This window comes from Peromyscus maniculatus, chromosome 14 (assembly GCF_049852395.1).
Source record: "Peromyscus maniculatus bairdii isolate BWxNUB_F1_BW_parent chromosome 14, HU_Pman_BW_mat_3.1, whole genome shotgun sequence".
NCBI classification, from domain to species: domain Eukaryota; kingdom Metazoa; phylum Chordata; class Mammalia; order Rodentia; family Cricetidae; genus Peromyscus; species Peromyscus maniculatus.
The window spans coordinates 11,548,424-11,573,129 of NC_134865.1; the positions used below are offsets into that span (position 1 = coordinate 11,548,424).

Below are 24,706 nucleotides of genomic sequence, written 5' to 3' on the forward strand. Positions count from 1 at the left end.
GCAGAGCACCGGAAGTCGCTCACCCCCAGACCGGAAGTTGCTCACGCCCGGCGCCAGGCGCACCAGGCTTTGCGGGGTGTGGAGCTGTCAGAGAGGGTCTGGTGGGTCCAGTGGCGGCGGCCCCGGGGAGGGAGGGAGGAAGGGAGGGGCGCGGTGCACAGCGGCCTTCCGCGGCCTCTGCACCGGGGTAGGCCGCTGCGCACGGGCTGCGGGGCGGGCCAGCGGCGCGGGGCTAACGGGGACCGCGAGTCCCGCACTAGCCGGAGCCGACTCGGCGCCCGAGGGATCGGCGGGAAATGGCGGACGAGGCGTTGTTTTTGCTTCTCCACAACGAGATGGTGTCGGGAGTCTACAAGTCCGCCGAGCAGGGGGAAGTGGTGAGTGCCGCCGCCGCGCGCCCCGGGGGCCTGCGGGCCACTTGCTTCCTTCCGTTCCCCCTCCCGCCCCGGGGCCGTAGACGCCCCTTAGGGGAGACCGCACTGGTCCACCTCCGGGCATCCCACAGCCTAGAAACGGTGTGTGTGTCGTTCGTCTGCCCCGAGATCTAATCTCCCAACCCTTTCTGTCTTGTGTCTTCAGTTTGGTGTGTTCGTGTCTGTATGTTCCTTTGAGTGCATGCCACACAGATTTTCTTTTTATTTATTTTTTATAATTGGCCCTATTAGGATGGACTGAGAGTCTAACTGTGGATCAGCTGATTTTGACATACCTGCTTAGTTTTCCTGGTGCGCCCAGCGCTCTGAGAGGCCCACTACAGCTGTCCCAGAGAGACTCTTCTCCCACCTTTCTCGTCTCTTGACTCAAGATATACCACGCCACACAATTCCAGGGCCGAACCCTGATGAACCTTGGAGTTAAAGCATAGGAAACTTTGCAAGATTTTTTTTTTTTAAGCAATAATCATGACGCTACTTAATTACTTAAAATATTTGGTGTTCATTATGGTAGAGCTGGTTTTGGGAGTTTGGTTAATAGTTTATAGTGAATGACACAGTGGCCTTATCCTTGTGGGGAGGTTACATTGAATGTGGAAGTTCTTATTTCCTCATTATTCTTTTGGAAAACACTTCGTGGGACTGGACCTTCTGGGTAAATAAGATTAACAGTCGTTAGGGAATAGAATTTATCGATTAAAGTATTGGGTCGCAATTAGTCATAAAATCACAGAATGTTAGCGAATTTTAGAAATGAGACAGTCTGAAGTTATAGTCAGGTCAGGAAGCCTCCTTTTTTTTTTTTTTTTTTTGAGACAGGATCTCACTCTTTAGCCTTGGTTTACCTGGAACTCAATATGTTGATCAGGCTGGACTAGAACTCACAGAGATCCTCTTAACTCTGTCTCCCAAGTGCTAGCATGCGCCAACACACCTGGAAAGAGCCCTTCTTTAGTGCTGATGATAAAGAGGGAAGGATGATGATGATGAAGGTTAGGGAAGGAAGCATCCTAGTTAAAGTCATAGAATTATGAAAGAGTGAGTGAGGACTTTGTTTTTGAGACAGTGTCTTACTGTGTAGCTCCGGCTGGCCTGGAACTTGGTATGTAGACTAGGCTGGCTTCAAACTCACAGAGATCTGCTTACCTCTGCCTCCCAGATGTTTCTCAGTGGGGGACTGAAAGTTAGGGAACAATATGGTCCATTTGCTTGTAATGAAAATAGCTCATTGTCTGGACTAAGAGATGTTTGTAGTGAGAAGATATATTTTCACAGTAGTCAGGGCAGGAGGTGATCGAGGTCTGAATTCAGAAGAGATAGTGAGAAGAGAGAAGAGACTTAAGAGGTAGGGAGGTGGACACTAAGCCTTGGTTAAGTATGGGAATGGAGGTTGAAATTACCCCCTGTAGATAAAGCATGTGGGTTGTATGGGGGTGCTGTTAGTGAGAGAAGGGATAAAGAGAAGAGGTACAGAGACTATTGACTTATATGCAGGTTTAACTTTTGAGACACTTAAGAAAAGGTGCAGACATATTGTAAACTAAAAGAAAGATGGGCATGACATAATTGAAAATACCATTAGGAAGAAGATTGAAACTGAGGTTTGTTTTCTTTTGTTCTGAGACAAGGTCTCACAATGTCGCCCTGGTTGGCCCGGAGCTTCAGTGTGGACCAGAATGGCCTCAAACTCTACCTCCCAAGGGCTGGGATTAAATGCATGCTACACCACATCTGGGCCTTCACATTTTTAAAATTTATTTCTGTGGGTATTTTGCCTGCATATATGCCTGTGCATTCTGTGCGTGCCTAATGCCCACAGAGGCCAGAAGAGAACTTCATATTCCCTGGAACTGGAGATACAGACAGTTGTGAGCTGCCCTGTACCCAGGTCTTCTGGAAGAGCAAGCAGTGTCTAGCTTCCCATCCTTCTTTTTCTTATCTTCCACCTCTTAATCACTTTTTCCTGGGGTTAGCTTGAAGTAATACAAACATAGTTGTTCTACTCACGACGGAGTCTTATAAAACAAAAAACTTATTAAAAAGGTTCTATTTCAATATATTTATAGTTGGGAGAGGGAAAACCAAATAGAGAGCAACAGTGATGATGATGATGATTTGAGAGTGTTTCATTATGTAATCCTGACTGGCTTGAACTCCATATGCAGGCCAAGCTTGTCTTGAACTCACAGAGATCTATCTACCTGCTTCGGGAGTGCAGGGATTAAAGGCATGCACCACCATGCCACCTGACATTTAAATTTTTTTCTTTTTCTTTTCTTTTTCTAAGTTGCTTTCTGAGGTGGCTTTTCCCACTGCAGTGGTCTCTGTGACTTCCACGGTGGCGGACAGTGGCCAGTGCCAGAAGGTGGATGGGGATGGTGCAGGCCATTGTCCTCATTTCCAGACACTTGCAAAATAGGTCTCAGGTTCAGGCTCGGCTTTGAGCAAGTGAGCATGCAGGTGGCTCAAACAGAGCACTTTTATATAGCCGCTGATGAGTTCATGGACCTCCATTAGTAGACATTCTCAAAGTGGAGAAAACAACGGGGTCTGATCACACTAAAAGGAACTAACATCCCTCTGCTACAGAGTGTCTCCAACTGGAAATGGGCCAGGAACCCAGAGGTTGAGAAGGTGATACAGGGATTTTTGGGAGCACAGTCTGAAACACTTATGCATACTGTTTTGGTGACCCTTATGTTATTATCAGGTAACAAGTAATGCTGTGAGATTGTTTTTGTTTAAAAAATATATTTTTAAACTTCAAAAAATAAGTTTTCTTTTTAAACATTCTTATTTGTATCTTAATTTGTGTGTAAGGGTGTTGTCTGTGTACTAATTTTGTTCCTGGTAGCTGAGCAGGGCAGAAAGGTGTGGGTATGCCACTGTATGCATGTGAGAGGAGAACTTGTTAGAGTCAGTTCTTTACTTCTTTCATGTGGGTTCCTGGGATCAGCTTAGGCTCTAATCTTGGCAGCAAGCACCTTTCCCTACTGAGCCATCTCACTGACTTTTTTCATTTTTCTAATTAAACATTTTTTTAATGTGTATGGATGTTCACACACACACACACACACACACACACACACACACACACACACACACACATTATATCGATGCAGTGCCAGAAAAGGCTGTCAGATCTCCTAGAACTGAAGTTATAGGTGGATGTGAGCCTCCATGTGGGTGCTGGGAACTGAACCCAGGTCCTCTGGAAGAACAGCCAGAGCTCTTATTGGCTAAGTCATCTGTCTTAGCACCCTGCTGTTGTTTTAAGTTCAGGGGTAGTTTTTGTGACCCTTAAGAGAAAAATAACGTGACATGCGGCGGCAAGCTGTAAGGCTCAGCTGCTGCCAGGAGAGGGGACATGAAGAAGAGAAAGAGAAAAGCCACTGGTGTTTGTGGTGAAAGTAGACAGCCACATAACACAAGGAGGGACTTCAGAAAGCCAGGGAAGAAGCCCAGAGTCCCAGCGAAAGCCTGCTTGCTTTGGGCCAGTGTCTAAGAAATAGGTAAGAAAAGAAAAACCTGAGTAGCTCAGAAGAGGGGCGGGCCACCTGGCAAACGCCCCACCCTGCTGCCTGATGGGAGCAGCTGCAAGGGTCTGCCCCATTTCTAGGACATATACTTCAACATTTTTATTATTTATCTTTTGTGTATGAGGTTTTTTTTTTCTTTTTCCCCTACATTTATGTCTGTGCACTGTGTGCGTGACTGGTGCCCAGGAGGTCAGAAAAGGCCACCAGATCCCCTAAAACATGGTTGTGAGCCACTGTGTGGTGCTGTAATTTAATCTGGGTCCTCTGGAAGAGCAGTCAGTACCTTTAACTGCTGAGCCATCTCTCTAGCCCTTAATATATATTTTTTAAAGACTGAAACCATTCTTGACAGGATTATATGTCATTTTAGAAATACCTATTTATTATTTGTGTGTGTGCACCCATGTGCTATGATACACATGTATATGTCAAAGGGCAGCTTTCAGGAATCAGGTCTCTCCTTCCATTGTGTGGGTCCTGGATATTGAACTCAGGTTTGTAAGGTTTGGCTGTAATTGACCTTTACTGTCTGTCCTAATTAGCTCTAATTGTCAACTTGACACAGCCTAGACTAATGCTGAAACTCTTTAATACAGTTCCTCATGTTGTGGTGACCCCCAATCATAAAAATATTTTCATTGCTACTTTATTACTGTAATTTTGCTACTATTATGAATCATAATGTATCTGATATGCAGCATGTCTGATATGCGGCCCTTGTGAAAGGGTTGTTCAATCCACAAAGGGGTGACTCTTGGTTGAGAGCCGCTGGCCTGGAGTTAGATATCTGAGTTTCAAGCCTGGATTGAGGAGTTGCCTAGATCTGATTGGCCTGTGGCTATGTCTGTGGAGAGTTGTCTTTGTTTTTAACCAATGCAGGAGAGCCCAGTCCATTGTGGGTGGCACCATCCCTACTCAGGTAGTCCTAGGCTGTGTAAGAAAGCTAACTAACCTGTGAATAAGAAAGCTGGAAAACATGGTTTCTTTGTTGAGTTCCAGCTTGACTTCCTCAGTGGTGCACTGTGATGTGGAAGTGTGAACGAAGTAATACCTTTCCTACTCTTAAAGTTTCTTTGCTCATAGGTGATATGATCATAGGATTTGAGTGTCTGTATAACTACAGTCCCTGCTAATAAATATGTTCCTGGATGATTCTGCAAAAATAGATTGTTTCCCTACTCTCAGGATTCCTTAGTAGCCTGTAGTTCTTTGTCTAGGGTTGAGGCCTCAGGAGCTTTCTCTCTTCCACATTAGCCTGTTTATTGGTTCTATTAGTTGTCCTTGTTCAGGTCATATTTAGGCAACCATGTTGGTAAGACTTCATGGGTGTATCTTCTGACATTTCTAGGATACACAATCTCAGCAAACTTCCTGTTCCTCTGGCTCTTACAATCTTTCTGCCTCCTCTTCGGCAATGATCCCTGAGCCTCAGGTGCAGGAGCTGTGTTGTAGATGTATCAGTTGGGACTGACTCTACCACTCTGCATTTTGAACTGTGTGTAATGGTCTCTGTCTGTTGCAAGAAGAAATTTCCTTGGTGAGGGGTAAGGACTACATTTTATATCTAAAGATTTTGAGCTAGGAACTTCAAATGAGAAGGAATATGTGATGTTTGTCTTTCTGGGTTACTTCACTCAATATGGTCTTTTAGTTCTACCCATTTACTGGTGTAGTCCCTTGAGAAGAATGTGCAGAATCTTGCTGAGTGGAGAGGTTGGATATGGCATTTCTTACAGTCTTTCTGCCCTTTCTTCTGCAATGATCTCTGAGCCTCGAGAGGAGAGTGTATGATATAGGTGTCCTGTTTAGGGATGAGCACTCTGCAGGCTTAGTGTCCTCACTGTGACCAAGGTGAGTCTTTGTTAATCACTGTTGACTGCAAACAAGTCTCTGTGGGTTGAGAGATGCAGTAATCTATGGATGTAAAGACGAATCATTAGGCCTTGGTTTAGTACTGTGCCCATTTAGCAGAGTCACAGTATAGTAGTAGGTTATCCCCTAGGGATTCTCCCCCCCCCCCCCCCCCCCCCCCCCCGAGGTCTTTACAGAATCAAGATAGCAATCCCATGTCTGATGTATACTTAGCAGAGATTTTTTTTTCCATTTCATTCCATCATTCTGTAGTTTATCTCTTTACTGACTGTTACATAGAAACCCTTTATTGCATAGGATCTCATATGTCAGTTATTATTTCCAGTGCTACTGGGAACCTTTTCTGAAATGTTTTGCCTCCGATTATATCTTAAAGTGTTTTACTTTAGCAATTTCAGAGTTTCAGGTTTTTACATTAAGGTCTCTGGTCTGGTCCATTTGAATTTATTTTTGTGCAGAGTGAGAGAACTATTTTCTTTCTTTTACCTGTGACCATTCCAGTTTTTTCAGGGACCCCACTTCCTGGAAAGAGCCGCAGATGTTAGGGATTGTGGCCGGGGTCTTGTGTGAGTCCCCACTAGATGATGCTCTGTCATTTACCCACACCCCAGCGCTGTTCACCAGGGTATGTATGTTTGTGCTGTTTTATCAAAGGTCAGCTGTGGCTGTGGGAGTTTGTTCTGGGATTGGTCTTTGTGTCTGTTTGTGTGCCAATATCGTGCTGTTTCCATTACTATAGCTCTGGAGTGCTCCAGCATTATTCTCTCCGCTCAGGATTGCTTTGGCTATTTGGATCTTAGGCAGTTTTTAAGTTTCATTTGTCTAGTTTTGTGAGGATCTTACTAGAATCTTGATAAGAATTGGGTGTTGACTTTCACAGCATATTCACTAATCTATGAGCATGAGAGGTATTTCATCTAGTGCCTTTTTTCCTTCACTTTTCTTCAACTTTATTTTTTTATTTAAATTTTTTTGAGAATTTCATGCATTAGTACTGTATTTATATCACTTCCACCCCACCTTTTTTCTCTTCCGACTTCTCCATGCTTCCCCACTCTCAAGCATGACCTATTCTTAATTATTGTTCACACACACACACACACACACACACACACACACACACACACACACGCCCTACTGAGTCCCTCTAGTGTTGTGTGTTTTTTAGGGCTGAAAACTTGGGATTGAATAACCTATAAGGGACTCCTCTCTGAAGAAGACCAATTCTCCCTCTCTCTGCAGTCATTAATGGCTCATAGCTCTTCATTTAAAGGTGGGGCCTTGTGAGACATCCCCTGTCTCTGTTGGCATGGCAACTGGTATTGTTGTGTAGGTTTTGTTTAGGTGACTGTATTGTTGAGAGTTTATGAGTGCGGTGTTCCTCTCATACATAGAAGACACAATGTAGTCTCACAGCAGATGTTCTGGTCCTCTGGCTCTTGCAGTTTTCTGTCCCCTCACCCCATTCTGATATATTCTCTGAGCCTTATATAGGGGTTATGTTGTAGACGTATCAGTTGGCATCAGGCACCTCACAGTCAGTTGTTTTCTATGTTTCACCTGTTGTGGGTTTCTGTAATGGTCTCCATCTGCTTCAGAAGGAACACTTATATGTAGGTATAAGGATAAGCATTGAGAATGCAGTTAGAAATTATATTGGTTTAGGAAAATGTCAGTAGGAGGTTCTCCTCTAGGGTTCATGACTTCACAGGTAATTGGTTAGGGTCATAGTACCAGGCATGACTCCCTTCCTCTTGAAGAGACGTTATGTCCAATTAGGTATCTACTTGTTACCCCCAAGATATAAGTGTGACTATTGTACCCTTGGGGATGACATTCTGCCATGCTGGTCATTGCTGTGGTTTATAGGCATCACAGCTGGGTAGGACTATTGATTGCTTTTCTCCCTTGGCAGTTTGCATACTACTTTTGGATACTGTGGTAGCTAGTCTTCAAGGGAGTATACTTCTAGTCATTTCCAGCTCAGTTTGTGCTGTGTGTTGTGTCTTCAGCAATAGGGTCTTACTTCAGGTTCTGGGAGGCAGCCAAGGGCGCGGGCAATAGCCTATTGCTGTGGGATGTCTTTCTGTATGTTGTGAATATGTGCTGCTCTGACTGGTTGATAAATAAAACTGTATCAGCCTATGGCAGGGCAGGATGGAGCCAGGCGGGAAAATCGGAGAGAGACAGTGGGAGGAGAAGGGGAGGAAGGAGACAGTGCCAGCCGCCGGCGGAAGAAGCAACATATAAAGTACTGGTGAGACACGGCCACGTGGCAACTTACAGAAGGACAGAAATGGGTTAATATAAGATATAAGATCAGCTAATAAGAAGCTTGAGCCATAGGCCATGGCCATACAATTCATAATTAATATAAGCCTCTGTGTGTTTATTTGGGTCTGAGTGGCTGTGGGACTGGGTGGAACACAGAAAAACTTCCAGCTACAGCCTATTGTTTTGGGGAGTCTCCTGAACTTCCCTTATCAACAGCTCACAGAGAGATATTCCACTCCTGACAAACCTAGTTTTTGTTAGTTAGCCTGTGGCTCTGGGGTGAGCATTATCTCCTAAAGTGGTGTAACTTTATTCAAACGTGTGTGTGTGTGTGTGTGTGTGTGTGTGTGTGTGTGTGTGTGTGTACGTACTCTAGTGTTATCTTGAATTTATTTTTTAGCATTTCAAAATTGTCACTATATCTATCAGCAGAGACTCTGTTGAAAAGGGTACTGTAGTAGAATATTATTTTAATGTATGTTACTTTTGCTTACATTGCATTTGTTTAACTCTGTGAAGCTGTGTTACTGTGCCTGTATAAAACACCTGGTGGTCTAATAAAGAACTGGCCAATAGCAAGGCAGGAGAAAGGATAGGTGGGGCTGGCAGGCAAAGAGGATATATACAGGGAGAAATCTGGGAGGAGAGAGCTAGGAGCCAGAGAAGGAGAGGACTCCAGGGACCAGCCAGCTACACAGCGAGCCATTGAATAAGAGTAACATTTACAGAAGTTAGAGAATGGGAAAAGCCCAGAGGCAAAAGGTAGTCAGAATAAGTTAAGGAAAGCTGGCAAGAAGCTACCAAGCTAAGGCTGGGCATTGATAATTAAGAATAAGTAACCTGCCCGTGTTTTAGCCGGGTGGTGGTGGTGTATGCGTTTAATTCCAACACTTGGGAGGCAGAGGCAGGCAGATCTTTGTGAGTTCAAGGCCAGCCTGGTCTACAGAGCGAGATCCAGGAAAGGCGCAAAGCTACACAGAGAAACCCTGTCTCGAAAAACCAAAAAAAAAAAAAAAAAAAAAAAAAGAATATGTCTCCATGGGCTGGAGAGATGGCTCAGATGGGCTGTTCTTCCAGACGACCTGAGTTTAATTTCCAGCAACCACATGGTGGCTCATAACCATCTGTAATGAGATCTGGTTCCCTATTCTGGCCTGCAGGCAGACCACTGTATACATAATAAAAAAAAAAAAAAAAAAAAAGAATAAGCCTCCGTGTGTGATTTATTTGGGAGCTGGGTGGCGGGCCCCCCAAAAAGAGTAAAAACAACAATGGGGTGTTTGTTACCAAGCCTGAGAGCCTGAGTTGGATTCTTGGGACCCACATGGTGGAAGGAGCAAACCACCTCAGTTTGTCCTCTCACTCCCACATGTGCATTGTGACACACACACACACACACACACACACACACACACACACACACACACTACATGTAAGACAAATTTAGGGCTGTTAAGTTGCTTACTTACAAAGGTGCCTGCTGTCAAGCCTGAGAACCTGAGTTGAATTGTTGAATCCCTTGGATTCCTGTGGTGGAAAGAGAGCTAAGACCTACAAATTGTCCTTTTACTTCCTCCTGAGTGCCATGACGTACGTGCTCCCCAGATACTTACAATGAAACATTTAAATAAAAAGTTGTGAGAGTTTTTTGTTGTGAGGGTCTTCTATCTTTTTGTAATTTATTTAATGTTTAAGTCATTGTGAATTTATTTGCCCCCTGATTTCTTTCTTTGCAAGTGGTATGTAGTAAAGGTACTGATTAAAAAAAAAATCATCAGGGTTGGTGGCAAGTACCTTTACCTGCTGAGACATCTTTTTGTTCTTTGATTTCTATTTTACTGTTTTAAAATACAGATGTCTTAGAATTCTAAGTATTCAAAACTTTTTTTTTTGATAGGAAAATGGACGATGTATTACTAAGCTGGAAAACATGGGGTTTCGAGTGGGACAAGGATTGATAGAAAGGTGAGCAGTATGGATTTGAAAATTTTCTTCCAGGTAGGTTATGACCCCAGAAGACCAGTTCCAAATCATTATATAACACTTGAGATACTTTGATTTTAATTTCCAATTTTTAATTCTTTTCTGCCTTCCCCCCCAAACCCCCCAGACAAGGTTTCTCTGTGTAGTTTTGGTGCCTGTCCTGGAGCTCGCTCTGTAGACCAGGCTGGCCTTGAACTCAGATCTGCTTGGCTCTGCCTCCCGAGTGCACCACCACTGACTGGCTTCTTTTCTGCTTTGTAGTTGATAGAATGGATATTGTTTTTAAGGGGCTGCTGGTATATCAGTAGTAGGACATGTGTTTAGTGAGCCTGAGGCCCTGGGTTCCATCACTGGAAAAAAATTCTCTCTAGATCTGCTGCTTGTTTAATTCTGTTATTCGGGTTTTATTATTTTTGTTTATGGACTTGGCCTTGCTGTGTAACCCAGACTGGCTGCAGATTTACTATTCATGCTGTCAGTCCCCCGAATACTGGGATTATAACCATTCTCCACTGTGCTCAGCTTCAAATTTCATGTTTTAATAATTGAGGAAGACCTATTTTACATACGTGATTTTTTTTTTTCCGTGAAAACATTAATATACTGAAATATCTATTTACAGTCTCATTGCATTTTCTGTATTATGGCTTAGTAGGTTTTTAAAAACCGAATGAAAATGGAATTTTTTTTAACTGCCGAGGCATAGAAACGTCTGAAAGTCTCTGTTCATGGATCATTTCTTTTTTGCTTTTTTGTTTTCCTTTCTGAATATCTAAATGGTAGAATTTAGATTAGATTATATTTTATATAAAACACTATGTTTACTCTTTTTTGGTTTTTGGTTTTTCGAGACAGGGTTTCTCTGTATAGCCTTGGCTGTCCTGGAACTCACTAGGCTGGACTTGAACTCCTAGAACTTACAGAGATCCACCTACCTCTCTACCTTCTGAGGCCTGAGATTAAAGGTGTGGGCCACCATTGCCCAGCTTTTTTTTTTTTTTTTAAATAAAGTTTCATACTGTAGCCCAGTCTCCCAGCCTGCCCTGGAACTCATAAAGCCCAGGTTGACCTCAGACCTGTGGAGATCTTACCTCAGCCTCCAGAGTGCTTGGATTATAGGCACAAACCACCATGTTCAATGAGGTCGTTTTTGTTGTTTTTCATGTGCAAGTTTGAATTGTCACTGAAAGTGTGGCTGACTAGTAAATCATAGACTCTTGAGCCCCATAATTATGTGACAGAATGTAAATCCACTGAGATGAGATTGGCTTTGCTTGGTATTAATGACTGTATGATCACTATCAATAAATGCTTAGTAATAGTGGCAGTTAGAAATTAGCTAATAATTTGCCCCTTGTTAGAAAAATACACCCGCTTTGTTTTCTTTGGAAGAAATATATTGTATTACTTCTAGTTGATCTTTTAGGTTTACAAAAGATACTGCAAGGTTCAAGGATGAATTAGACATCATGAAGTTCATATGTAAAGATTTTTGGACTACAGTTTTCAAGAAACAAATTGACAATCTAAGGACAAATCACCAGGTATTTAGATAAATCTTTTTTTGTTGTTTTGAAGACCTGTTTTTTTAAAGTCACTTAATGTGAATGTCCTTCGTATCAAATATTTACTTACCTAGTGTTGTATATGATATATGTGTGAATGTAACTGCTTGCGTGGCACAGTGAGGTTAGAGGACAGTTTCCGGGTTGTCTCTCCATCTAACTCTCCATCTACAGTAGGTTCAGGGATCCAGTTGAGATTGTGAGGCTTGTGCACAAGGGCTTTTTCAAGCTGTGCTGTCTTTGTTGGCCCTTAATTTACTTATAATTACATTTTTTAGGATTTATTTTTTTGTATGTAAGAGTACCTTGTGCATTTAGTGGCCAGAAGAGGGTGTCGGATTCTTTGCAGCTGGAGCGAGGAAAGATCGTGAGCTTCAGTGTGTTTGCTGGGCACTGGACCTGGGTCCTTTGCAAGTGCAGCAGGTGATCATAATAGCTGAGCCATCTCTCTCCAGCCCCTTAGAACTCTTTTTTGGGGGGAAGGGTAAATTTCATGTTTTTCTAATGTTATTGATAAGTCGGTCTTTTTCTCTGGTAGGGTAAAATGAAAAAGGAAAAAGCAATAGTTATCAGTAACTATAACTGGTTCTTTTCTTCTAATTACTTAGGTTAAGTTGTGTTAAAAATTTAAAATGTAGCATTGGGAGGCAGAGGCAGGTAGGTCTCTGAGTTTGAGGCCAGCATGGTCTACAGCATGAGTTTCAGAACAGCCAGCCAAGGCTACACAGAGAAACCCTGTTTTGAAAAACAAAAACAAAACAAAAGTAAAAAGTAGCAAATGGCGGCTGGAAAGATGGCCCAGTGATTAAGTGAATGTGTTGCTTTTTTAAAGGACACAAGTTTGGTTCCCAACACCCATGACAGATGTCTCACAAGCTCTTGAAATTCCAACTCTAGGAGGATTTGGTGTCTGGCTTCTTTAGGAATCCACATGCATGTACACACACACATACCTATAAACACATAACTAAAACTAACTCAGCTGGGTGTGGTGGTGCATGCTTTTAATCCCAGCACTTGGGAGGCAGAGGCAGTTGGATCTCTCTGTTTGAGGCCAGCCTGGTCTACATAGCAAGTTCTAGGACAGTCAGGGTTACACAGAGAAACCCTGTTGTTGATGTAACCAACCGTCTTATTAAATAAGAAACACAGAAACAATGTAAAAGAGAAAGCCGAGAGGTCAGAGCTCAGAGCTAAAATCTCACCCTTCCTCCTGCTGTCCCAGCTTCCCGAAAAAGAGCTACTTCCTGTAAGTCGATTTTCCAATCATTCTGCCTTCTCATTGGTTGTAAACCCAAACACGTGACTGCCTCGTCACTGTCTGAATGTACAGCCCCCTAGGTCTTAAAGGCATATGTCTCCAATGCTGGCTGTATCCCTGAACACACAGAGATCTATGGGATTAAAGGCGTGTGCCACCACCACCACCACCACCACCACCACCACCACCACCACCACACTCTTGCTATGGCTCTAATAGCTCTGACCCCCGGGCAACTTTATTTATTAACATACAATCAAAATCACATTTCAGTACAATTAGAATACCACCAGACCCTGTCTCAAAAAACAAAACAAAAAATACAATAGTCCTCTAACAGTGGGCAAAGAGACACCTCATTTTTGGTGGTGTTTTGATAGTCGGGGACTTTCTGCATTTAAGTTGGCAGGACCGTCATTCATGGCAGTGATTCAATGCTGACTGACAAAGAGATGAGTCTGTGGTTCAAGCTAGAATAACTCGTTGACTACAAGTTTGTGCCATCATTGGGTCTGTGAATAGAGGTGGACGAAACAGGGTCCTTTTTAGCATTACTGAAGGGTTCCTGGACACAGCTCTTCATTCCACTGACCAGAAATGATAAAATGAGTCTTGTTTTCAAAAACATATTTTCTAATAAAACTGTTGGAACTGGGGAAAAAATCTTTAGAATGTACCACGACATTGGTTTAGGATTGATCCTTTATTTATCACTCAGAACCATAACCATTATCATATTTATATCTTTAGAATAATTTCTAAAGTCTAATTCATAGACCATATTTAACTCTTAAATAACTTGCTTTGGTTTAACTAGAGAGATGGCTGAGATGGCTCAGTGGTTAAGAGCTCATAATATTCTAACAGAGGACCTGAGTTTAGTTTCCAGTCCATGTCAGACGCTCATAGCTGCCCGTAGTTCCAGCTCCAGGGGATCTGTGTCTTTTTTCATCTCACTGAGCAGCTACACTGATGTGCACATTCTCATACACAGTTTTTCAAGACAGGGTTTCTCTGTGGAACAGCCCTGGCTGTCCTGGAACTCTCTTCGTAGACCAAGATGGCCTCAAACTCGCAGAGATCTGCCTGCCTCTGCCTCCCAAGTGCTGGGATTAAAGGCAGTGATATCGGATTAAAGGCACCATGTGCACCTCCATCGCTTGGCCCTCACGAACAGTTTAAAAAAAATGAATCTTATACAAGAAGTTGTTTGGGTGTGCAGTAGCTAATTTATATTCTTTTTATTCCTAGATCCGTTCACTTACTTATTCATCTATCTGTCTATCTATCTCTGTCTATCTCTCTATCTCTCTATCTATCTATCTCTCTATCATCTGTCTGTCTACCAGTCTTGTCTACTTTATCTGTTTATTTATTGAGACAGTCTGCTGACTTTGTAATGGAATCATAGTCATGGCAAACTATACCCGCCTAGGGTAAGTTAATTTTTAAGGACTGCAGACTGCACAGACTTTTGATATTGTTTTTTAATTTTTTAATACAGGGCATATATGTACTTCAGGACAACAAATTTCGACTACTTACTCAGCTGTCTGCAGGAAAACAGTATTTAGAACATGCTTCAAAGGTATGTAATGGAATTTGGTTTTGTACTGAAACAAAAAAATAGAATAAGAGGGAAAATTACAAAGCCAATCACAACAGATTGAAATTAAACATAGTAACTCAGCAACTCATTGAGAAGCCCAAACCCATGTTCTTAAGTGATCCTTTTTTTTAAGTAGATCTTTCTTCTTTTTTTAATCTAGACTTTTTATTTTATTGTTTTGTGTGTACAAGCGTTGCCTGCTTATATGTGTGCACTGTATGCGTGTCTGATGCCTGAGGAGATGGTGAGCTTCCATATGGGTGCTGAGAACCCAATTCCTGTCCTTTGCAACAGTAACAAGTGGTCTCAACCACTGAGTCACCTCTCCTCTCCAGTCCCCTCCTTTTTTCTTAACCCGAATGTTAAAAGTCCAAGTTAAAAATGTCTTTTAATAAACTCTTAGGCTGGTAATGGTGGTGGTGGCGGTGGCTCATGCCCTTAATCCTAGTGCTTGGAAGGCAGTGATAGGCAGATTTCTGAGTTGGAGGCCAGCCTGGTCTACAGAGTGAGTTCCAGGACAGCCAAGGCTACACAAAGAAACCTTGTTTCAAAAGACCAATAAATAAATAAATAAATAAATAAATAAATAAATAAATAAATAAATAAATAAATAAGTGCACTGTCTCAGTAAATAGTAATTTCACTTATACCATTTTGTATAAGCCATTTTCTATGAAACAGGAGACATATTGACCATCAGCTCCTGTGTACCTGAGACACGCAGTGAATGTAGACTTTACTGCAGACTCTTTAATATGATGTTGTTATCTCAGTAAAGGTACTCAGACACAGACATTAGCTGTACAGAATTACTTACCTCAGAGTTTACCATCTCCTTTGCTAGGCTAAAATGTTTAAGAAATGTAATTGTCGGGTTGGGGATTTAGCTCAGTGGTAGAGCGCTTAAGGCCCTGGGTTCGGTCCTCAGCTCTGGCTAAAAAAAAAAAAAGAAATATAATTGTCATTTGTTTCTAAAATTTTGTTTTACATTAAGTATATCTGTATTTCTAGGGTTTGTGTGAGTTTTGCCTTTTATCTCACAAAGAAGTCAATGAGTAAACAGATGGACTAAAGAAAACTTAACAAATTTTAGGGTGTTTTGTTTTTGGAAGGGAGGCAGGATCTCTCTCTGTAGCCTGGCTAGTCTGAAACTTGCTCTGTAGACCAGGCTGGCCTGGAGCTCACTGCCTCCTAAGTGCTGGGATTAAAGGCCTATGTCACTATGCCTGGCAGAATAACAAATTCTAACATAAAGATTCCTTTGAAATATTAAAAGTATCTAAGCAAGTATAATTTGCTATTTATCTATAAATATTGTTCATTCTTCAATTTTCTATGAATTTTTAAAATTACCATGCGAAGGTAAATCATACAAAGGTGTCATGATTCTTCTTTCATGTGTGCTTTGTTCTTGTTGGTCCTCCTGGCCCAGCGCCTCCCCTTTTTGTCTGCCTCCTTCCTGCTGTCCTTCTACTCCTCCTAATAGCCTCTCGTATCTGAAGTAGCTTGCAAATGCAGTGTGGTTATGATGTAGAAAGCATGGACCTAGAACCAAATGAATTTAGGCTTCAGGCATTTTTATGGTTAATATATGTTCATTATTTTTCTTTTCATTCATATTTTACTACTTTTAATTCTCACTTAACTTTGGGGCCTCTTAGTTTCTTTAGTTGTGATAAGTTAAGGATGTTTTGCTGGGGCACTAGATTGATGGCTGCTGAGTTAAGAGCACTTAACACAAAGCCCAGGCTAGTCTCCAACTTGTAGTGATGCTCTTGCCTGAGCCGCTTGAGTGCTAGGATTACAGGCAAGCTCTGTAGCTAAGCTTTAAGTCTTAGACAAGATGAGATGTTTGGTTTTAGGAAGCTGGATATGATAGCACATGCTTTTAATCCCAGTATTTGGGAGACAAGCTGGGAGACCAGGAGCTAGCTACATAGGAAGTTTGAGGCCTGGCTGACCTACATGCGACCCTGTCTCACAGGTGAAAAAAGGAAAAAGAAACAGAGACATCTTCACTTAGTTAGCAGTGTTGATAGGAAGGCCAAGAAAATAGGCAAGAAATTAAGGCTAAAGGGACTAGAAAAAGAACTAGTTAAGTGTTGTACAAGTGTCTAGTTAGATCCCTGTGCACAGCCTGGAGAACACTTACAAGCCAACTCTGTTGTTTCTCTGTTTTTGCTATTATACTAGATTCAGAGCCTTATTCTGCAGCACCAGATTGATTAAGCTGAAGTCATTTGTCCGTGTGCTTTAGTTTCAGTTAGATTTAGCTCTAACAGTTCTTTACAATATCTGTGCTGTTTCTTTCTTTTTAGTTAGTGGTTGCATGCTGTGGGGACTCTGTGTGTTGCTCAGGTTGGCGTCCAATTCCTGCCTCAAGAAATGATCCTCTTGCCTTAGCCTGAATAGCTGGAGTGCAGGGGTGTACCACCAGTGGCTTTTCACACCTTTTACTATTTAGCTCTGGCTGTTTTTGAACTCAGTGTAGATCAGGCTGGCCTTGAACTCAGAGATCAGCCTACTTCTCTTTCCTAAGTGCTGGGAATTAAGGCCAGCTTCACAACTTCATTTTTTCTTAGCCCTGTCTTTTCCTCTTGCTCTTACTCCTTGTCCTCCTCTTTCTTCATTCTCCTTTTTAAATATAGCTTGATGTGCAGATTCCATAGCTTAAATCAATTCCATGTTTATCAATAGCTTATTGTTTTAGTAAATCCTTACTGTTTTTTAATTTTTTTCCCCTTTTAGTATCTAGCATTTACATGTGGCTTAATCAGAGGTGGCTTGTCAAACTTGGGAATAAAAAGTATTGTAACAGCTGAAGTATCTTCAATGCCTGCCTGTAAGTTTGTTTATCTTATATATGTCTTAACTCATTTTTCAGGTCTTTTTCTTTTAAATGTAGTGGAAGCTAAAAATGCTGAAACTTTTATTTTAGTATCATTTATTTCACATTTATTTTGGTAATATGTAATATCTTTTCAATCAAGGTACTAACCAAGAACACAAGTTAGTTGAATTTCACTGTATTACTTTTCTATCCACTGACAAACTAGTAATGAAATACCCAGAATTACCAAGCATGGTTACTCACACCTTTAATCCCGGCATTGAGGAAGCAGAGGCAGGCAATCTCTGAGTTTGAAGCTTGCCTGGTTTGGTCTACATAGTGAGCTCCAAGCCAGAGCTACATAATGAGACTCTGTCTCCAAACAGAGTGGGGGGAGTTGAGACAGAGGGACAGACCCAGGATGTAGTAAAGACACCTCCTCATAAACCAGACAATTATTCAATGAAATAGGCTTTACTGAATACCTTAAGGAGTGCAAAAGACCTTTGACATAGCAAGTTCTTTGAATGAAACTGCTTCCTGAGTGGAAATGAATGTGCTTGTTTTCCTTATGCCTGCAAATTGAAGAATAATTATGCTGTTTTCCAGGCAAATTTCAGGTGATGATCCAGAAGCTATAGAGTGCAGTGAAGCACAGAGAGACTCTCCTGAACAAAAGTGTTGCAAGTCCCGATTTCAGCTCATCGTTGGCTGGCTGTGCTGGAGCAGCGTGTTAGTTCACCAGATTCCTGTAGACCGAATCCCAGGAGATAAAAGGTCCTTCCACCTCGACACAGACTAACCGAGCTGTTCCAAGTGATTGCAGTGAACTAGGCACCAGGATGTAAAGCTCATTATTTTAAACATCCTTATTTCCTTAGTGTGATATGTATTTAACCATAGATTGGGAAGTGAAACTCAGGGTGTGTTGAATTTCTGTATAGAAAAATATGCACCAATCAGAATAGTTTGTGTTCAAATGACCAAAATTTGTTAAAGTATAAATCTGTTTTAGTTATTTAAAAAAACAAACCACTATGCTAAATTAAGCTTAAGTTTTATTGTATTGTTTATAATTTATTTCTGTTAAGAGAATTTGTATGCTTATATAAGGATTTCATTTATACATTGTGTGTATATATGTACATATAAATACATATGTTACTGTCTAAATTGCTTGAAAATTTTATTTTATTTTAATAGATTTCAGTCCTTGAGACCTCCGTCGATTAATCAAAGTGAAATGTAGGTTAGTTGATAACTAGTGCCAGAGAATATTAGACTGGGAAGTAATTTTTATACTTACTTCTGATCATACTTTATCCTTTTAAAACTATTTCATTTTAGTTTTGTGTGTGTGAGTATTTCAATTTTCCTGTCTGTTCTGTTGGTGAAACTTAGGTTGATTCCATAACTTAGTGCTTGTAAGTAGTGCTACAGTAAACACCTATGCGCAAGGATCTCTGATTTGTTAATTTGGAGTCTTTCAGGTAAATGGCTGAGTGCTATCATTGGACTACATAGTAGGTCTTTTTTGAGGAGCCTCCATACTGATTTCTGTACTGGCTGGAGAAGTTTCAGTTCTCAGCACCACCATTTTGTTCACAGCCTGACCAGAATTTGTTGTCTCGTTAAAATCAGTGCCATGCTACCTGCTGAGACAGGATCTCAAGTTTGCAATTCTCTTCTGACTAGTGGTGTTGAGCACTTTTTATTATGTTTATCGGTCATTTGAACCATCTTTTTGAGAACCGTATACTCATTTCATTAGTCAATATGTATTTTGTTAATTGTAGCCAAAAAGAAACTTCTTTCAGTAGAAACAAAGGGAAAGTTATTTAAGAGATTATGAGGAAAATTGAATATGCTTTTTTCTTGAGGTTATAGCAGACTTAAAAGGTTTATATATAAAAATAGTCATAAAGTACTACAGAAAATAAGAGGTTACTTTTATGATCTGGTAAATGCCTTTCCAAATAAAAGTAGAAATATGGTTAAGGAAAATAGAAAAAAAAAAAAAACCCAAAAAACAAAAAACCCTAAATGTCTATATTAGTTAGGTTTCCATTGCTGTGACTAAAAACTATGACCAAGAACAGCTTGGGCAGGAAAGAGTTTATTTGGCTTCCTTATCTTGAGCCACAATCCACTGAGAGAAGCCAAGGCAGGAACCCGGAGGCAGGGACTGAAACAGGAGTCATGGAGGCATGGTGCTTACTGGCTCGCTCCACCTGCTTTCATATACAATCCAGGACCAAGGGTGGCACTGCCCACAGTGGACTGGACCTTTCCATATTAGTCATTAATCAAGAAAACACCCCACAGATTGGCTTTCAAGCCAATTTTTTCTCAGCTGACATTTGCTCTTCCTAGATGACTCTAGCTTATGCCAAGTTCACAAAAAAAATCCAACAAGCACATCTTTTCTACAAATGCTAGGAAAGTAATATCCTTGTGCAAAAGAGTAAAACTGGATCACTATACTAATACTACACACAGTGATCAACTAGGGTAGATCAAAGACCTAAATATAAAAACTTAAAATTGGCCTTGCGATGTGGTTCAGTTGGTAGAGTACTTGCCTAGCATTCATGAAGCCCTAGATTCCACCACCAGGAATGTGTAAATGACATGGTGGCAGTGTACACACACACACAAGCACTCTTAGAAATTCAAGGTCATACAAATTCAAGCTACTACGATCCTGTCTCAAACAGAACAACAGAATTGCAAAGTTCTAGAAGAGAATGAGAAAAGCATCAGATTAATAATTTCTGGGCTCTCACAGCCTGAGCACAGGCAGCTGAAGTAGGAAAATGAACAGCTAGATCAACCTGCAGAAGCTGCATGGCAAAGGCCTTGAAGATAAGCAGCTTAACAGACTGAAAGAAAATATCGCAAATGTCTAAAGGCACATAAAGAGCTCCTTCCTGTAACTCAGAACTGTGGCCACTGCTAAGTTGCTCATGATCTGTATGTGTGGGAACAACCCTAATTCAACTCAGTGGGTGATTAAAAACAGACATGTGCCGGGCGGTGGTGGTGCACGCCTTTAATCCCAGCACTCAGGAGGCAGAAGCAGGCTGATCTTTGTAAGTTTGAGGCCAACCTGGGCTATCAAGTAAGTTCCAAGAAAGGCACAAAGCTACACAGAGAAACCCTGTGTGTGTGTGTGTGAGAGAGAGAGAGAGAGAGAGAAACAAAACAGATGTTCCTGACAGTGTGTGTGTGTGTGTGTGTGTGTGTGTGTGTGTGTGTGTGTGTGTGTGAGAGAGAGAGAGAGAGAGAGAGAGAGAGAGAGAGAGAGAGAGAGAGAGAGAGAGAAACAAAACAGATGTTCCTGACAGTGTAGAAACATTATATCCCTTGATCCCTGTGTTGTGTTAGGATGTAAATTAGTACAGCTAGCTGCTATGGAAAGCAAGAAGGGAAAACAAAATTACAAGCATTATTCTCATTTTCACCAAGCAGCTGGTAAAGCTCTTTTGCTGTACTCAGATACACATTTTGAGTAGATGAGATATCAAAAAAATTTTCATTTTAAATTATGGGTGCCTGTCTGTGTGTGGCTATGTGTACATGAGCGCAAGTGCCAGGAAGTGAGGGGTGTGGGGTGCCCTGGAGCTGGAGTTTCACATGAGAGCTGCTTGACATGAGTTCTGGGAACTTCAGGCACTCCACCATTGACCCATCTCCCCAGCTCAAGAAGCTCTTAATGGGCTCTGGCAGCTTTTTTCCCCTGTACTTGGCAGCAGCATATGGGGTTCTGTCATCTGAAGAGTGCTAGCAGCCCCATGAGGGCCTCGGGGACTTTGACTCAATGTGCTAGAGATCTTGTGTGGAAGACACATACACACACACGTATGTCAATCATTATATACTGTCCATCATAAGCACTGTGAAATAATGTCTTACAGTTTTGTTTGTGTCTTCCTATGCAATGCTGAGTGTTTCAGTACTGAGCATGTTTTCATTTTAATTTAGTCCTTTATTCCTTCTTTGGAGAAATGTCTGTTCAGTCCTAGTAGTTTCCAGTCAGGCAGTTTCTGCTGCTGAGCTGTAGGAAGTGGGGATTCCTCAGTTTCTGGCTGCAGCTGGCATCACAGCTTACAGCAGGCCTGGGTAATTCCTTACCCCTTACCAGCAGTGTCAGGGCTCTTGTGTAGGCCTAGAAGTCAAGATTCCTTAGTCTGTAAAGTATAAATATACCAGCACTCTTGGCCCAGGTTCTCACATTGTGACCTTAATAACTAATTCTCCTGGTGATCAAGGCCTGCAATTTCTCTCTTCCGGCTCTTTTCACTCTTAGACTCAGCTCTTCTGTCACCCGTCGAAAGCAGTGGAAGTGTTTATTTTGGCTTCTCATTCCAGGGTATAGTCAGGCCTGGGAAGTCAGGGACTTAGGAACTTGAAGCAGCTGGTCATACTGTATCCAGATCAAGAAGCAGAGAGATCAGATCACTGTCCATTTTATAGTTTGGAATCCCCAAACAGAGATTGGTCTTGCCCGGTTAAGATGATTCTTCTCACATCAATTAACCTGATCAAGATAAACCATCACAAGATGACAGTCTAGCCTTAATTTGGTTAATTCCTCACAGATGTGCCTCAAGGCCTTTTCTGTAGATGAATTTCTAAACAGTCTTATTAAATAAGAAACACAGAGCCAAATACAGAGTTAAACCAAAGAGATCAGAGCAATAGCCACCTAGCTTTAGCTTACCAGCAGCAGTAGCTTCCCCGGAGAGACCTTCTGTCTGACTTATGTTTTTATTCTTTCCTGTTCTGCCTTCTAATTGGCTCTAAACCCAGCCACATGACTTCCTTGTCACTGTCTATACAGACCTCCTGGTCTCTATGGTTGGTACTGGCATTAAAGGTTCGTGTTACCACACTTGGCTGTGTCCTTGACCAACCAGAGACTGCCTGCCATGTGATCTGGATTCCCTATTATAACATCTTTGCCATCTGTAGTTAGAATGGAGTGTTATCCTGGAGCCTGTTAAACATCTGGATTCCCTACTATAACATCTTTGCCATCTATAGTTAGAATGGAGTGTTATCTTGGAGCCTGTTAAACATCTGGGTTCCCTACTGGAACATCTTTGCCACTTATAGTTAGAATGGAGTGTTATCCTGGAGCCTGTTAAACATCTGGGTTCCCTACTGGAACATCTTTGCCATCTATAGTTAGAATGGAGTGTTATCTTGGAGCCTGTTAAACATCTGGGTTCCCTACTGTAACATCTTTGCCACCTATAGTTAGAATGGAGTGTTATCCTGGAGCCTCTTGTATATCATAACAAATTTATAAATAAATACAATGAAAAAAATGAAATAGATTTACGTGGACACATGTAAATTGCTATTTTAACAAAAAATGAGGGGCTGGAGAGATGGCCTATAGTGTATCTTAGTTTTTTTTTTTTTTCTATTGTGACACAACACTATGGCCAAAGCAACTTAGAAAAGAAAGCATTTAATTGATGTTGTTTTCAGAAGGTTAGAGTCCATGATGGTGGAGGGATGGCATGGCAGCAGGTGGCTGGAGCAGCAGCTGGGTGCTCACATCTCACAAGCAGGAGGCAGAGAGGGCACATTATGCTTTTGAAACTCACCCTCAGGCAGTGACACCTCCTCCAACAAGGCCACACAGCCTAACCCTTCCCAACACCAACTTGGGACCAAGTACTCAATCTTAGGAGCCTCTGGGGGTCATTCTCATTCAAACCACCACCACAGGTTAAGGCACTTCACTAGCCTTATGATCTAACCCCTGGGTGGTTAGATCTACATGGTGGAAGGAGGGAATCAACTCTCCTAAATTGTCCTTTGACCTCCACACACATGCTGTAGCGCAGGACCACACAAAGCAATAGTATAACAAAAAAACTGTCATAGAATATTGCAGCATATATTGGGGTTGGGGATTTAGCTCAGTGGTAGAGCGCTTGGCTAGCAAGCACAAGACCCTGGGTTTGGCCCTCAGCTCCGGGGGAAAAAAAAAAAAGATATTGTAGCATATAAGTATACATATGAATGAAATTTTCCAGGCATGAAAGTTACAAATAAATTGTGTAGTTTTCCAAAACTTTTGACATTTAGCCTTTATATTTTGTGTGTGTCTTAGTGTTCTATTGCTGTGATGACAGCATTATTATAGCAACTCTTAGCATTTAACTGGTGTTTGCTTGCAGTTTCAGAGCTTTAGTCCATTATCATCAGGGTGGGAAGCTTGGCAGACATTGTGCTAGAGAAGGAGCCAAGAGTAATGAGCAGGCAGCAGGAAGAGACACCCAGACTGGCTTGGGCTTTTGAAAATCCAAAGCCCACCCCCCAGTGACACACTTCCTCCAGCAAGGCCACACCACCTAATGCCACTCCCTAAACCTTCAATTATATGAGCCTATGGGGGCCATTCTCATTCCAACCACCACAGTTATTACTTCCACAATAAATGCATTTCTGTTGTGAGAAGCTGGGAGCCGGATGAAGGGTGGGGGCAATTCTAGAGTCCTAAAGAAACAATGGGGTTATTGTGTAAAAGTCCTGTGGTTTAAAATGTTTACTTCTGTTTGTCTCCAGCACCCAAAATATCCTTACACCAAATTAAATCATTATATAAATGGTTTCTCACTTTTGTTCACAATCTTCTAGCTAAACCAGGTATGGTGGCTCATGACTGTCATTACAGTTTCTGGGAAACTGAGGCACACAAGTTTAAGGCCATCTTGGGCTACATAGAGTAGCATATATAACTGTGCTACTAGCTGTGGAAATTAAAACAAACAGTAACTGACACTTTGTCTGGATATCACCAGTCCTTAGTGCATCCTCCTCTCCCAAACAAATCAAGACAATGTGAAGCTTTAAATCCAGCTGTGGTATCTCTTCTTGTTTTTAGACTTTATTTTGAAGACTTCTTTTTGATGTATAGAAGTGTTTTGCCTTTATGTATACCAGTGTGTATACCTGGTACCTGGAGGGCAGAAGAGCGTGTAAGATCCTATGGAACTGATGTCACAGTTGACATCTGCTACGTAGGTTCTGGGAACTGAACCCAAGTCCTCTGCAAGAGCAGTAAGTGCTCTTAACCATTTAGCCATCTCCAGTCCCTTGGTTTTTTTTTTGTGGTAGAATCTTATTATGTAGCCCAAACTGGCTTAGAACCTCCAAATGCTGGGATTACAAGCTGTACCATGCACAGCTTATTAGGTCATTACTGAAAATGATTTGCTAAAAAGAGATCTGGTGGTGCAATTAAACGACTGAGTTTAAACCTGAACATCTGGTTAGTTTTGTTGACTATGAACAGATTTGCCATTTCATCTATATGAAG

General features: G+C 41.6%; 1 protein-coding gene across 2 annotated transcripts; it reads left to right on the forward strand.

Moving 5' to 3' along the window:
- The first annotated feature begins 168 nt into the window (after positions 1–168).
- On the forward strand, positions 169–18,540 carry Trappc6b (trafficking protein particle complex subunit 6B). 2 transcript variants are annotated; one of them, XM_006988948.4, is made up of 6 exons: positions 174–377; positions 10,017–10,084; positions 11,529–11,646; positions 14,433–14,516; positions 17,286–17,379; positions 17,977–18,540. In XM_006988948.4, exons 1-6 carry the CDS (start codon positions 297–299, stop codon positions 18,006–18,008), a joined length of 477 nt encoding a protein of 158 aa, XP_006989010.1. In that variant the 5' UTR covers positions 174–296; the 3' UTR covers positions 18,009–18,540. The 2 variants fall into 2 exon arrangements, with proteins under 2 accessions (XP_015862853.1, XP_006989010.1); XM_016007367.3 differs by lacking the exon at positions 17,286–17,379 and having other exon boundaries at positions 169–377; positions 17,977–18,143.
- Positions 18,541–24,706: the final 6,166 nt, after the last annotated feature.